Source organism: Lycium ferocissimum, chromosome 12, assembly GCF_029784015.1.
Source record: "Lycium ferocissimum isolate CSIRO_LF1 chromosome 12, AGI_CSIRO_Lferr_CH_V1, whole genome shotgun sequence".
Lineage (NCBI taxonomy): Eukaryota > Viridiplantae > Streptophyta > Magnoliopsida > Solanales > Solanaceae > Lycium > Lycium ferocissimum.
The window spans coordinates 25,835,524-25,852,083 of NC_081353.1; the positions used below are offsets into that span (position 1 = coordinate 25,835,524).

The 16,560-nt window shown below is 36.6% G+C and overlaps 1 protein-coding gene across 1 annotated transcript; it reads right to left on the reverse strand.

The window, feature by feature from the left end:
- Nucleotides 1-9,990: 9,990 nt before the first annotated feature.
- Nucleotides 9,991-14,884, reverse strand: LOC132040168 (axial regulator YABBY 5-like). The gene is made up of 7 exons (XM_059430786.1): nt 14,448-14,884; nt 12,901-13,038; nt 11,587-11,713; nt 11,435-11,483; nt 11,237-11,312; nt 10,898-10,967; nt 9,991-10,255 (listed from the first exon to the last, which is right to left on the reverse strand). Exons 1-7 carry the CDS (start codon nt 14,520-14,522, stop codon nt 10,230-10,232), a joined length of 561 nt encoding a protein of 186 aa, XP_059286769.1. The 5' UTR covers nt 14,523-14,884; the 3' UTR covers nt 9,991-10,229.
- Between the last annotated feature and the right edge of the window lie 1,676 nt (nt 14,885-16,560).

Sequence of the window (16,560 nt, forward strand, 5' to 3'; positions counted from 1 at the left end):
ATCCGACCTCCAATGCATAGAGTCCTCCTCTCTTAGTTCCCTTGGCCATGTGTTTCCCTGACTTCTTGTCCTTAACAACAAAATCAGATTCATCAAACTCAAGAGTACATGCATTATACTTTGTAAGTTTGCATAAATGTACAAAAATTCTTATTTATCTTTGGGACTACTAAAATTTCGACTTTCAAAAGTTCTCAGAAAGGTTACCAACATGTGTAATATCTAGATGGGATCCATTTCCAATAATTATTTTATCAGTTCCATTGTAGGCTTTAAGGTCAGATAAATTACCTGTGTTGTTGGTCATATGAGTTGTTGCTCCAGAGTCAACATACATTGCATTATCCTCAAATGTTGCACTTTGTAAGTTGACTGCTCATAAAGCTTGTGGAAGATTTTCTTTAGCCTGATATAAGTAATCTGTCACACGCCGACCTTACTGGGGGGTGATGGGCACCCGACTCTCCTCAGAGTCGAGCGAACCCTTAAACGTTCGCGTTATTAAAACCTGTCATTTCAAAAACTTTTTAAAACATAAAACCTTTCAACATAGAGATCACTGTTTTTACCCGGGTCATGAAAACCTTCAGTCAATCACATAAATTTTTGCCAACTGACAACATCTGAAAATACACACTCTTTTAGCATCTATCACCGATTCGCGTTCCTCGACACCCAATCCACAGGACACTGTCTGCAAAGTCTCTAGAATATACAATTACCATGACATAAGTACTTGACTCGGCAACACTCCGAACTGAAGTGGAGCTCGCCAATCCCGCGGGAACAACTTCTGGCAAAGTCTTTTCTTCATCTGGGTGCACCTGCGTGGCATGAAACGCAGCCCCCGAAGAAAGTGGGGTCGCATTTTAGTATGTACCGAGTATGTAAAGCGATAACAAATAACAATCCATAGCTTAATTTAGAGGAGAAGAAATCACAATCAAGTTTCATTACCCGTGTACCCCCTCGCCGGAGGAAACATAATTATACACACGGGGTCCTAGAACAAACCTTAAGTAAATAATACGAGTGAACCCACGTTCCTCGAGCATACAAGATATAAGTACAGTAGCACACCCGCCTCTAGAATGCACAGCTAAATATAGTACCACAACAAAATTCCCTTTTCTGGACAAACTCGCTTCCGCCTAATAATAATAATAATAATAATAATGATAACAACTATGTTAATAATCCCCTTCGGGCGCGCCGGTCCCGACATACGTCTATCCCGGCCCTTCGGCATGCGGTCCCGAAATAAAATGATGTCTCCCTTCGGCATGCCGGCCCAACATACGTCTATCCCGGCCCCTTCGACACGCCGGCCCCGACATAATATTCCTAGCCCCCGCCCGGCATGCCACTCGTGACATACGGCTACCCTGGCCCCTTCGGGCATGCCACTCGTGACATAATACTAATCCTAGCCCCTTCGGGCATAATAGTAATAATAATAATACTAATTATAGCATTGTGGAATGAAATAGTAAAATCTCGCACCCCCTTCGGAGTGGTTTGAAGAATCTTATATAATAAGATATCGCACTCCCTTCGGAGTGGTTTTGAAAAGTTTAAATAATAAAGTCTCACACCCCGCCGGAGTGGTTTTAGAAAAATCAATTTTGTGTTTCTTGTACAAAACTAATTCTTTAAAAATCATCGCCGAACCACAAACGCGTTTCCGAAGCCATTTTTTTTTTTTTGGAAAACCGAAGTAATAATTATATTAGGAACATTACCACACCACCACGTACATTGTAAAACATAATGAGGTAGCTAACAACTCGGTCCTTGGTAATCGGGTCCTACTCATGCAAGTTCTAGATGTTTAGGGAGTTCTTCCATCATTTCACACAATTTCTAATTCAATTCTTACCGAATGAATAGTAGTTAATTTCAATCCTGAATTTCTAAGAAGGAAATTATCCCCGAGGCACATATTCAAGCCTACCACATCTAAGACATGCCAAAGAAAGAAAGTAAAGCCTTACATACCTTTCGGACGTCTTATGCTCGTTCAATCTCGAATCCCGTTTCGCCCGGCGATTTGCAAATGGTCATGCTCACCAATTGTCAATAGTAGACTTTTTGCTTTCAAATCTTCCATTCTTCACTTGTCTACAAAAATTTGGGCAGCATCTCCTCTGTAATTACTCCGTCCCGAGAATATGGCTCGGCCCAAATTAACAACAACCAAACCAACAATCATAATGACAATGTCCACAATCAATTCATAACGCATTCTAACATTAACAATCCCTTTCTACATAGGTCGACAATATTCCATTTATTCAAATAAACTTCGTGCATTCAAACTAACACCAATGATCATGCATTCAAATATTGTTCCGAGGCCATTTAAACACAATTCGAGAACACCTCGGACAGTCCATAAGATGTTCAAATCAGCCCATTCATCACCCAACACTACCCGAAATCCTACAAGTTCAACAAGGACAACAACAACACATTTCTACCTTCCAAATTCATGAACTACATCCACAATCCCCTACATTACAACATGATCCTTACAATTATGAGAAAACATATTAAAATCATATTGGCTTTCAAACAGCCCGCAACAATTGCAACACCAACATACGTCATTAAACCTTCATTTCACATTGTAGAACTCACAATACGACAACCAAATTATATCAAATAAAATTTGTCCATCGCTTCCACACAAACAAATCACCATTCGGCCAGCCTCCTTCAACACACACAACTTCATGCTTTTTATCCATTTCAACACATTACGACATGCTCAAAACGTCCATAGCAATATTAACCAAACACTAAATAAAATTTGTTCAACATGCCTTCACAACCAACATGCACACGGCTACACTACCTATTCCATAACTTCATGAACTTCATTCATTTTTACATATCACAACATGCATATACACCTATAAAACATGTAAAGGAGGATTGAATCTCACCTTCTCCTTTCCATTCTTTCTCTCGGCTAGGAGTAACTATAACATCAACGGATGATTTTCTTGTTCCAACAACCATTCCACGTCGACGAGAGCCTTCTAATTAGTAGGAAAGCATGAAGAAAACAATTTTCAAGATCATCTCTAGGGGGCTGGTTCGGCCAGCCCCTCTTTAGCCGTCCTCTTCCTCTCTTTTTTTTCCATCTCTCTCTTGAATTCTCTAGAGCAAAAATGATGAAAATGGTCTTCCTTTGCAAGACTAAGTCATATTATATATATATGGGCACATATATATATATATATGCACATGGCCAAGCACATGGCCGCCTTTTTTTCTTTTTTTTTTTTTTTCTTTTCTTTTCCCTCCAAATCATTCTTCAAATTTCTAGAAATTTCCTTAGGTAATAAAAGATGAATTTTGCTCCCTTAATCATCTAATTCCATACATATGTATATGTTTCAAGCCTCCATGTGGCCATGGCCCACCTCACTCTCCTTTCATGAAATTTTTAATTTTTTCCATAATGCATTCTTAGTCCCAAATCTTTCCTTAATGCTTCCTTCCAATAAAATCATAAACCATTTGTCGTAAAACAAAGCCGAAAGATAACCTTGTCCATAACTTTTCGCAACCGACTTAAAATATTCCGACGTGCGAAATGCGAGATGTAACATCCTTCCCCCCTTTAGAACATTCGTCCTCGAATGTTCAACTTAGTCGTACGGGGTCTCATAAGCACCTTGGGGGAGCTCCCTTTTTATAGTTATCGCTGTCCTTCATACCATCTCTTAGGCCACCCAATACCATTCTCTTGTCATACTCTTTTCCTTCATACGCGTCCACTTTCTGGCGTCGTGTCATTCAAAGTCTGGGCGAAACTCCTCACACTACTTTAGTCGGTTTTTCCCGACCCTACTAACTTACTTCAATAAAGGGCCTCATTTGTAGCCTAAGCGTCCATATCGAACACATTACCGTATCAACTATCTCTATCTCGTCCTTACATTTCCCTCACCTGCTTCCCCCCTTTTTAAGGGGCTCCTTACACGCCAACAATCTTCACGTTGGGACACACGTGTCCACTAATTCGATCACAATGGGGCGTCATACGCATTCATATGTATATACATAATTATTATCAACTAATCCACAAAATGCTTCCAAACGTAGTTCAAGCCTATCTTAATTCCAGAGCCATAGCGTACTTTCTGTCTCTTCTCTAATCTCACCTGTCGTGTGCTAGGTGGCTCCTTTTATAGTCCCCAACCATCTTGTACATTCTATTTTCCCATTTGTCTCTTGGATCAACATTTGTGAAAATTTTGGCATACTTCCCAGGGGGTCACCCATCCTGGAATTGCTCCCGCCTGAGCACGCTTAACCTCGAAACTTTGATGGAATTCGGTGCCTTAATGCTGATATAATCGCGTACGCTTTCTCATATGGCCTTTATTACATAATCTGGAGCCAGTCACAGTTTTACAAATTCCGAGGCGTGCCCGTAGCACGTCCCTTCTCTTGTAATTACCGTTTTGCCCTTTTCGATTCTTAATGTCCACCTTCACTTCCTTTCTCCCGACTTACATTTCAGTAATACTTCAATATTCTTACCTCACCAACATGCCTCGTCCGCACCATAGTTTACCACTGTACTTTGTAACTGTTGATGTCACAGGTCGCTTTCTTTTGTCGACGTCGTCCTTTAGCTGAAATAGAAGGTTAGTACGAGGGACTTCATGTCCTATGACTGGGCTCTATCGCACGATCTTAGATATGACAGAAGGTCAACAATCCCTAGATGCCCCGTAGCCTCCTGTTTATAAATGTGGCGCGCTTCACATCATAAACAGGACTCTACCGGACACGACTTTGCAGACAACCCCTAGGACAAACCCGCTCTGATACCACTTTGTCACACCCCGACCTTACTAGGGTGTGATGGGCACCCGACTCTCCTCAGAGTCGAGCGAACCCTTAAACGTTCGCGTTATTAAAACCTGTCATTTCAAAAACTTTTTAAAACATAAAACCTTTCAAATAGAATCAATCATTTTACCCGGTCATGAAAACCTTGACAATCACATAAATTTTAACAACATTTAAATACACACTCTTTTAACATCTATCCCGATTCGCGTTCCTCGACACCCAATCCACAGACACCGTACGCAAAGTCTCTAGAATATACAATTACCATGACATAAGTACTTGACTCGGCAACACTCCGAACTGAAATGGAGCTCGCCAATCCCGCGGGAACAACTTCTAGCAAAGTCTTTTCTTCATCTGGGTGTACCTGCGTGGCATGAAACGCAGCCCCCGAAGAAAGGGGGTCAGTACGGAGTATGTACTGAGTATGTAAAGCGATAACAAATAATAATCATAGCTTAATTTAAGAGAGAAGAAACCACAATCAAGCTCATTACCCGCAGCGGCCCTCGGCGGAGGAAACATAATTATACACACGGGGTCCTAGAACAAACCTTAAGTAAATAATACGAGTGAACACACACCTCGAGCATACAAGATATAAGGATGCACACCCGCCTAGAATGCGTCGGTCTAAATATAGTACCACAAATAGTCCCTTCGGACGGCCGCTTCCGGTAATAATAATAATAATAATAATAATAATGATAACAACTATGATAATAATCCCCGATAGGTGTGCCGGTCCCGACATACGTCTATCTTAAAGGCCCCCCCGGGCATGCCGGTCCCGAAATAAAATGATGGCCCCTTCGGGCATGCCGCCCAACATACGTCTATCCCCGGCCCCTTCGGACATGCGGCCCCGACATAATATTCCTAGCCCCTTCGGGCATGCCACTGTGACATACGGCTACCCCGGCCCGCCCCTTCGGGCATGCCACTTTTGACATAATACTAATCCTAGCCCCTTCGGGCATAATAGTAATAATAATAATACTAATATAGCATTGTGGAATGAAATAGTAAAATCTCGCACCCCCTTCGGAGTGGTTTGAAGAATCTTATATAATAAGATATCGCACTCCCTTCGGAGTGGTTTTGAAAAGTTTAAATAATAAAATCTCACACCCCCAGCGGAGTGGTTTTAGAAAAATCAATTTTGTGTTTCCTTGTACAAAACTAATTCTTTAAAAATCATCAGTGAACCACAAACGCGTTTCCGAAGCCATTTTTTTTTTGGAAAACCGAAGTAATAATTATATTAGGAACATTACCACACCACCACGTACATTGTAAAACATAATGAGGTAGCTAACAACTGGTCCTTGGTAATCGGGTCCTACTCATGCAAGTTCTAGATGTTTAGGGAGTTCTTCCATCATTTCACACAATTTCTAATTCAATTCTACTGAATGAATAGTAGTTAATTTCAATCCTGAATTTCTAAGAAGGAAATTGTCCCCGAGGCACATATTCAAGCCTACCACATCTAAGACATGCCAAAGAAAGAAAGTGAAGCCTTACATACCTTTCGGACGTCTTATGCTCGTTCAATCTCGAATCCCGTTTCGCCCAGAATTTGCAAATGGTCATGCTCACCAATTGTCAATAGTAGACTTTTTGCTTTCAAATCTTCCATTCTTCACTTGTCTACAAAAATTTGGGCAGCATCTCCTCTGTAATTACTCCGTCCCGAGAATATGGCTCGGCCCAAATTAACAACAACCAAACCAACAATCATAATGACAATGTCCACAATCAATTCATAACGCATTCTAACATTAACAATCCCTTTCTACATAGGTCGACAATATTCCATTTATTCAAATAAACTTCGTGCATTCAAACTAACACCAATGATCATGCATTCAAATATTGTTCCGAGGCCATTTAAACACAATTCGAGAACACCTCGGACAGTCCATAAGATGTTCAAATCAGCCCATTCATCACCCAACACTACCCGAAATCCTACAAGTTCAACAAGGACAACAACAACACATTTCTACCTTCCAAATTCATGAACTACATCCACAATCCCCTACATTACAACATGATCCTTACAATTATGAGAAAACATATTAAAATCATATTGGCTTTCAAACAGCCCGCAACAATTGCAACACCAACATACGTCATTAAATCTTCATTTCACATTGTAGAACTCACAATACGACAACCAAATTATATCAAATAAAATTTGTCCATCGCTTCCACACAAACAGCCACCATTCGGCCAGCCCTTCAACACACACAACTTCATGCTTTTTATCCATTTCAACACATTACGACATGCTCAAAACGTCCATAGCAATATTAACCAAACACTAAATAAAATTTGTTCAACATGCCTTCACAACCAACATGCACACGGCTACACTACCTATTCCATAACTTCATGAACTTCATTCATTTTTACATATCACAACATGCATATACACCTATAAAACATGTAAAGGAGGGTTGAATCTCACCTTCTCCTTTCAATTCTTTCTCTCGGCTAGGAGTAACTATAACATCAACGGATGATTTTCTTGTTCCAACAACCACTCCACGTCGACGAGAGCCTTCTAATTAGTAGGAAAGTATGAAGAAAACAATTTTCAAGATCATCTCTAGGGGGGCTGGTTCGGCCAGCCCCTCTTTAGCCGTCCTCTTCCTCTCTTTTTTTCCATCTCTCTCTTGAATTCTCTAGAGCAAAAATGATGAAAATGGTCTTCCTTTGCAAGACTAAGTCATACTTATATATATATATACATGGCCATGCACATAGGTGCACATGGCCGGCCATGTGCTCCCCTTTTTTCTTTTTTCTTTTTTTTGTTTTCTTTTCTTTTCCCTCCAAATCATTCTTCAAATTTCTAGAAATTTCCTTAGGTAATAAAAGATGAATTTTGCTCCCTTAATCATCTAATTCCATACATATGTATATGTTTCAAGCCTCCATGTGGCCATGGCCCACCTCACTCTCCTTTCATGAAATTTTTAATTTTTCCATAATGCATTCTTAGTCCCAAATCTTTCCTTAATGCTTCCTTCCAATAAAATCATAAACCATTTGTCGTAAAACAAAGTCGAAAGATAACCTTGTCCATAACTTTTCGCAACCGACTTAAAATATTCGACGTGCGAAATGCGAGATGTAACATAGCTTCCTCCGTTTTGATTATAGTTGCCTTTACCTCTACCTCTGCCTCTTTGTGCAGAGAAGGCCATGTTGTGGTTTTCCTGAATCACTTCCTCACTATCTTCTCTCATGTCAAAGCCTCTAAGGATATTGACAAACTGGTTGAGAGTAGGATAAGGTGCTTTTCCAAGCAGGACAGTTCTAAAGGTCCTGTATTTGGGACCAAGACCTCTTGCAAAGTTTATAACCTTGCTATCATCATCAACAGGTTTGTGTATGGCAAAGAGGTCATCACATATTCCCTTAAACTCCTTTATGTATTCATCAAGTTTTCTTGATCCTAACTTAATAGTTTGGAGTCATTGTTTGAGTTGGAACTCCTTGTCTTTTGAAGATATTCCTCTTCTAAGCACTCCCACATCTCCTTTGCTGTAGAACAACCAACAATTAGATACATACTTTCTTCAGTCATGGTGCCTGAAATCCAAGTTCTCAGCAGTACATCCTTTTCTTCCCATTCACTGTCTTGCCTAGCCTTTTCCTTGCCAGCAACAACTTTTTCCTTCTCATCTATGTCTGATGTTTCACCCAAGCCTGGATCCTTAATCCACTTAGTTACTTTCAAAACTTACATAAGTTGCAAGATCTGTGTTCTCCAGATCAGGTAATTGGTTGGCTTAAGCTTGATAGGACAAGCAACAATTAGGTGATGAAGGCTAGAGGTGGACAGTGACATGGAGGTTGAGTTTGATGCCATTATGAAGAGATTATGAGGGAGATTAATCACGCAGCTTGGCTTTGTGTTGAATGCGCTGATACCATGTAGAAAACACAGTACAAGAAGTAATCAAAAGCTGAGCTTTATTGATTTTTGTGAGTGTATATCATGTATACAGAGGCTATATTTATAGCCTTATTCTGCCGCCTTTACAATGTGGTATTCCTACTGGGATTCTAACTCCTACTTCTACTAGGATCCTAATTTACCTTAATTAACAATTTCCTTAATTACAATCTCCTTAATTACAATGTATACTTATACACATAGTATACTAGGTCGTATACTGTTCTATTGTGCATGCATGCAGTTTGCAGAACTGCTGCTTTGTGCACTGCTTGTATCTTCAACTTTAACATCTTCAACACTAATATCGATTAATTGACATGTCAAAAGATTTTTAAGGTTTTTATGTTCTTGCTTGTCCTTAAATGAAGGTTTCAGTTTCTGGCTATGATGTTATAGGACTCGATTTGAATGAAGGATAGAAGATGAAAAGTATACCAATATGGAATGGCTACACTTTTCTAATTGTGGTATCTGAATGTGAATACTGGAGTCCCATTGACAAGACTTTAGAGGAAGTTTACAATGAACATAAGTACGAAGATAAGACCCTTTCTTCTTCTTTTTTGGTAAAAAGATAAGACCCTTCATCAAGCAGAAGCTACAAGACATAAATAAATTCACCTTTGCGAGTTTATAATTCAGTAGAAAGTTTTTCTATATTTGGACTTCAAAAATTGCAACACCGAACTGAACATACCATGATCATTACTACTTGATCTTTGGATCTATTTTGTGTAAATCAAGTGGTACTTGCTAATGAATGATTTGATAAAATTAAAATATATTAATTTTATAGCCTTAACTCTTCGTTTTGAACATGTTTAGACTAAGGATGAATAGTGAACAGGTTCAGTAATGTGTTCAACTTAGAAAAGGAAGATGTTTTACAAATACATGTCTACATTCATAAAGTCTTACAATCTTATTCGTATTTCAAATATTTAACAAAGACAGTAAAAGTTTTCATACTTCAAGATATTTACAAACTTGGTTCCTACCTTTAAATTCATTTCTTGATACTTTTAGTTTTTCTTTTATTAACTTAATAACATGATTCAAGTGGGATTTTCATCAAGAAATGGAAGAAATTAAAGAACATTCAAGATCGATTTCATATTTAAAGTTGAAGAACAAGATATGAGAAACCTTTCTAAATTTTTCTTTCATTAGAGAAAGTCATTGATAGAGGTAGACAATAAAGAAACTTAATTTTTCAACAATATATGAGTGAAATACAACGAATTAATTAGAAAGACTTATAATATATAGTTTATGTCCACACTCGGTAAATGATCATAGAACACCTTGATGTCACACTCGTCTTCAATTCACACAGCTCCATAAAATGAAGATCTTTTATTGTCTAGCAAAGCAGCTCTATGCATTTGATAGTTTTCTGCTCCCTGAAATTAATGTAACAAAAGAAAATTAAATAAAACTCCTTAAAGGAAGTGTTGTAGCTAGCCTAATATTATAGTGTAACATACTACATAACGAAACCTACAACATATACCAACTTGCTTTGGGGAAAACAAATGCCTCTTAGATATAAGGACACACTAATTTTGTCCTTTTTCCTTTCAAGGATTTCGTTTAATTTTCTAAAATGTAGATGAAGTAATAAAGAGAGAATGAAGGGATAGTAATAGGATTATAGGATTTATAGTACCGTCGAAAAATGGCATATGTGAAAACATCTCTACTGAACATTACTTCAATAAAATCTCTACCAAACACCTTGGGAAATTTTCCATCTTTACGTTGAAAATTATTCTTAATGAGATATACTATGTATGTTATGGTTTTATTGGTTTTATTTACAAGTTGATGCTCATAGGTATCTCAATTTAATTTCTGAAATCTATTCATAACGGTACCATTTATAGAATAGGACATGAAAGTGTAATGCCCGACTAAAATAAAGGTAACGCTGTCAAAATGATGCAAAATGACTAAAAGAAAAAAATGACCTGCCCCAAAATTTATGCACCATGAGGGTTCAAGGGAAGCAAATTCATATATAGCTTGAGTTGTAGGTACATTACCACAAGCAAGTTTGTCTTGATTGTTGCTCTCCAACATGAGTCCGAAGTGAATATGAGGGAAGTGTGCCCACTACACCAAAGAAAGCTAATCAGTAATTATCCAACTGTTAAAGAAAATAGAGTTTAAATATCATCCGCTAACGGTGTAAAAGAATTTTTAAGAAAACGAGGTTATTAATAACCTAGAAAATAAGGCATTTGACAGTGTAAGAATTATTTACACTGTCAATGTAAATAAGTTTTTTGTTTGTATATAAGTTAAATCAAGAATCAAGAAATATATAGTAGAGGAAATAAAACTGTAGAAGGGTTTGAAGAATCTAAGGATAAAGCAGTTACATTTTTGGCAGCAGTACTGAATGCTTCCCTGTGACTGATATCTGGATTATTAGCCTTGATCCTCTGAATCTCTTCTCTGCACATTTAGGCATTTTATGTAAAAATAAAAAAAAATAAAAAAAAATAATTGATAGTAGTGGTTAATTCTGCAACAACTTTAATAAAGATACATATATTCAGTATTACAGCTGCCCTTACTTTATGAACTGGTTATATGCAGAAGGTACTCGCTGCCTCTTCTCGGGAGCTGAAAAAGAAAATACACTAGCATTAATAACAACAACAAAAAAGAAATTAAGACAATGAAGGGAATAAATGTCCCAAATTTATTTAGATATAAATATAATTACGTCGATTAACAATCCTCTCCTGTTGAGTGTTGTTTGTGATTGGGGTTCTCATTGACATTCTGTTCATGTTGCATTTGGTTGATGAACTAAGATCCATCCTGTACTCAGGAGCAGTGTAGTTGGGCACCTAAAATTTATGTCATAAATATGCATCACTTGATGAGAAAACTAATAAACGTGTTGCCAAAACAAAGAGAGAGCATATATAACACATTCATTGTCCATAAAAACCAAGGAAACACTAAACTTTGACACTAGTTTAATTGATTGGTATCATTTAGAGCATCAATCTAATCAATCAACTATCTACCCGCGGAGTGCGTTTGGTATAGTAAGAGTTTGATAGTTGAGACTTCGCCATTTCTTCTTAGTAAAGTGGACTCCAACTTTTAAAATTGAATACGCAAGACATAACTTTAGAGGCTTTTACCCTTTTTTTAACCTTTTTGTGGAGTTCTCTAGATCCAAGTTCTTGTTAGAATAGAAGCAACAAGAGAAATGTAATGCAGCTCCCATATTGCTAAATATAAGTAGAGATATTCAAGATGAGTTCTTTATTCTATCCTTTTATATATTATTTTATTATTCATTCAATTATTTTTGAGGTTCTTCAGGGGGTTGGTGGAAGTTTTTTTATTTTTTTTTTGGGGGTGGGGGGGCGTGGGCGGGGGTGTTTGTAGGGCTAAGAGGGGTTTCTTTATGGTTTGACCAAAAAGCTTGAAGTGATGTTTTTTCAGCAAAGAAGAAAAGATAGGTCTAACTCATAACAGCATTGAAGTGACTGAATCAGTTAGGGATTAGTGATACAGAAAAAAAATATGTATGGGCATCCTAAAGGAAACCCAAAAGTTCCTAGTTTTGAGGCTTTGTTTCCACAGTAGAGACAAACCCTGATGGAAAATAAAATCATTTGATTTTTAAAAAAAAAAAAAATCAGACAAACATAAACTATCAAATCAAACAATTATAATGAAGTACCTAAAAAAATGCTTTTGATGGGTTGAAGGACAGACCCGGGAGATTATAAAAGCTGCAGCCTCAAATAGAAAATGAATATGTAGTATAGGTTTTAGTTATGGCGGCTATATTAGTACTGGAGTAAAAAAATTTTATTTTATTTATGGTGCTTTGAAAAACTCGATCTGAGTATTAATATGTCTGTACAATATTTATTCCCTCAAAAGAAAGGAAAAAAATGAAAAGAAACCCTAGAATTCAGAAGCCTAGAGAGAACACAAAAAACTCCCACAATTTAAGCTGCAAAATATAAAAGAGAGAGAAATAAAGTTGTTCTTGTTTGGATTTAGGCCAAACCTGAACATGATGATTTTGCCAAGAGGAAGAAGAAGTAGAGGACTGAAAAGCAGCTGCCATATTGACGGACCACAGATTTGTGCAGTGCCCACATCGAACAGTCACAGTATCAAATAAGCTGCTGCATGGAACACTCACCTGCAACAATTATAAAAAGAAAAAGAAAAAAAAGAAACAACATAAAAATCATCAGTAATAAAAAGAACACAACAAAATTAAGATCGAAATTACTAAAACTTCTTGAAACTCTGGAGATAGACAGATAGTGGCAAATCTAGACTAGTGTAACAAATTAAATTACAACAGTGCGTTAACCCTGTTGAAGCGTGTGACCTTATATCATCTAAAGTTTTAAGCTGTTAGAAAAAACACACTATATTTACTCAATTATGTTTCAAAGAGCTCTGGTTATATGTGTGTGTGCGCGTGTGAGCGTGTGCCAAATTTGGAACACACATATACAAAAAGCAGAATTTACCGACTCTAAAACTTAACTCGCAATTGCTCGGATTGGTTAATTTCTTTTTAATTTTTTCTACTTTTTCTTAGTTTTGGAGGGGGTAGGGAGATGGGTTTTCTAAATCTTGAAATCTCTTCCCACAAACTTTAATTTTTTGGGTACCACAACATTTCAAAATAGTCATTTTGGAAAAAGAGATCAAGAAGAAACCCTAAATCTGTTTACACCAAGCTAGGGAAATTAAAGAATTTTTTTTTCATGAAGAAAGTGGAAACTTGATGATTATTGAAAAACAACATGAGGGAAACTAAAAGCCCATCTTTTTTGACAGCACACTACTAAAATCAGAACATAGTGAGGAGCTACATGGTGCCTGCGCTTAGTGCAATCTTTTCAGTAAAATAAAAGAGAAGGGCATATAGCACATAGCTAGAAAGAAAGAGAGAAAGAGAAAAAGAGGGAATTAAATCTCTTATGAGTACTGGTAAGGACTTGTCTTCATCAAATTATCTTCAAAATCATAAAATCAATAGAGTAAAGAATTCTCTTTCTCTCTGCTGATTGGAAGGTTCAGGTTTTCAGGGTATGACTTTTTTTCTTTCTTTGACTGCAAAAGATCAAAGAAGAAGAAAAAAGAAAGAAAGAAAGAAAAGTCTCTATATCGATTGTGACTTGACTTCTCAGACCAAAATAAAAACAAAGAAAACCCCAGACTCTATAGATCACTTGATTTGTGTGTACTTATATAATATGAATTCTCAAAATCAGCTTTTCTTCTCACACATGACAAAGAAAGTTCAGGCACAGCAAAGAAAAAAGACCACAAAAAATTACACACAAGAAAAACTCACATACAGAGGCTAATTTAGAAAAGGTTCTATAGGTTCAACTGAATTCACATCTTTCTGTTAAAATTATGTATATAAGTGCCAAAAAAAAAGTTAATATGTGTGTACATATAATTATAAGATCATACTAATTCAAAATTCACTAACTCTAGATCCTGAATTTGTATTTTGAAAACGTTCACACATAATACAAGAAAAGGCCGAAATCAAGATAGATAGACGGGTAAATAGATAGATACCGCAAGCACAATATTGCAAAAGTTGCAAGGGATATAGCAAAGTTGTTCAGAAGCAGCATCGATGCAACTTGCCATTTTGATGAACTTTTTTTTTTTTTTGGAGCTTAACAAAGAAGAGGAAGAGGAAGAAATGGTTAATTCAAGTAAGGAAGAAGAAAGCACAACACCAAATATATAGAACCTTTTCTAGACACTAAGATAAAAAGCTTTTAATTTATTCTCTCTCTCTATCTCTCTCTAATATAGCTTGCTTTTTTGACGGGGTGCTAACATAATGTAGTATCAAAAACAGTAAAACTTGTGTATATATAAAGAAAGACATATTACTGTTCCCTACAAAATACATCTATCTTTAGAAAGCAAACAAAAAAACCAAACATAAACTGCCCTTTTCTTTTTTTCATTCCCTAGCTATGAGGGTTTCCCTTTTCTTCTTTCTCACTTTCTCCTGTACAGTATAGACCTAAGAATGCATCTTAGTGCCTACAAAATAAAGCAAAAAAAAAAAAAAAAGGAAAAAAAATTGACCTAGCTAGCTTCTGCTAATTAAGCTGATCTTGTGATCTATAGTGCCCACGGCAATAGGAAATAAGTAGAATTAAAAAAACAAGTATAATACAGCTTAGTGCCTATTATGTAGTGTGTGTATATAGAGGATATGGTACATAGAAAACTGGGTTTTTAGGAATTTAAGCTAGGGATATTAAGGTGGGCTCTTTTCAGAAGTGTCAGATATAGAAGAGATCAGGGTTTCAAGGGGGGAAGAGGGATAATAAAGTTTTTGGCTCCATTATACTAGCTAGCTTAAACAGTCTACAAAAGAATTAAGTCAAGAAGAAAGAGGAGGAGGAGGAAGATGATTTTATTTTATTTTTCTATAAAAAATCGTTTATTAATGTAATTAGTACTTTCTTTGTCTCGTTTTATGTAGCATACTATACTTTTTGGTCTGTTCCGTAAAGAATACCGCTTTTATATATTTAGAAAATATCTTAGTTTATTTTGTTTATCCTTAGTAAGATGTTTTACGGTCACACAAACATATAAGACTTGTTTTATACTACAAGTTTCAAAAGTATTCATTTCTTTAACCAACAATGTGACCTAGTGATGCAGTGGCGGAGTCAGGATTTTCACTAAGGGGGTTCAAAATATAAATATTACACACACGAAGAAGTCAAAGGGGGTTCAATGTAACTATATATACATAAAAAATAATTTTAACCATGTATAAACAGTATAATTTTCCGCCGAAGGGGGTTCGGAACCCCCTTGGCCCTTCCTCCCTCCACCCTTGTAGTGATGTATGAAAGGGGTAGAACCATGAGGTATCAAATTCAAATCCTCTTGGAAACAAAACTAAGGTGATTTCTTTCCTTTTGGCCAAGCATTAGTAGTCAGAGTAATATGGTACTTGTGATGCGAGTGGATATAGCAGTGTGGATGAAATTAACAAGACACAAGGCAAAGTTGTCGGCTTCGAGACCACCGATATATATAGAAAAAAATCTCTCTCTTTTTGAAACTTCATGCCTAGTTAAACAGTGTCGCGTGAACTGAAATGTAAGGAGTAATAATTTTTTGAGTGATGAAGATAGGGGGTGGGAAGTTGGAGGGTAGGGGGCTCAGTATTGTTTGTTTGTTTCTTGCCATTACGATATGTTGTAATATTGATGGAAAAAAGTGTGGTGTGGCCATTCCCTTTCCCTATCTCTGCCACAACACAGCGGACGAGGGGGGCGAAATTTCTACCTGTAATTTATGTACGTATAAGTTCTTATATTTATTTTCTTGTATAAGTTCTTTTATTTATTTTCTTATTGTATATCTTTTATTTATTTTCTTATTGTATTTCTTTTGTATGTATTTGTCATTTTCTCTTTCATTATGTGCTCGTATAAAATCTGCTACTAACGTATAGCAACAAAAAATGAATCTAACTTATATAGATCGTTATTGTAAAATATTTTTACATTATTATAGTGTATATTAATTTGCTATTATAGCATGTAATTACTTTATTTATCTTTCATGTATCCAATAAATATCTTATAAGTGATCAGATTGTGTCGAAATCCTTCTAGCTATCATGAAGTATGTAGAAATTACACTC

Coding starts and splice junctions, on each gene's coding strand:
- LOC132040168 (XM_059430786.1), bottom strand. CDS start 14,522: ATGGCAAGTTGCATCGATGCTGCTTCTGAACAACTTTGCTATATCCCT. Junction 11,714..12,900: donor GGCAAAATCATCATGTTCAG/GTTTGGCCTAAA, acceptor CATAAATTTTAG/GTGCCCAACTACACTGCTCC. Junction 11,313..11,434: donor GCATATAACCAGTTCATAAA/GTAAGGGCAGCT, acceptor CTAAATGTGCAG/AGAAGAGATTCAGAGGATCA.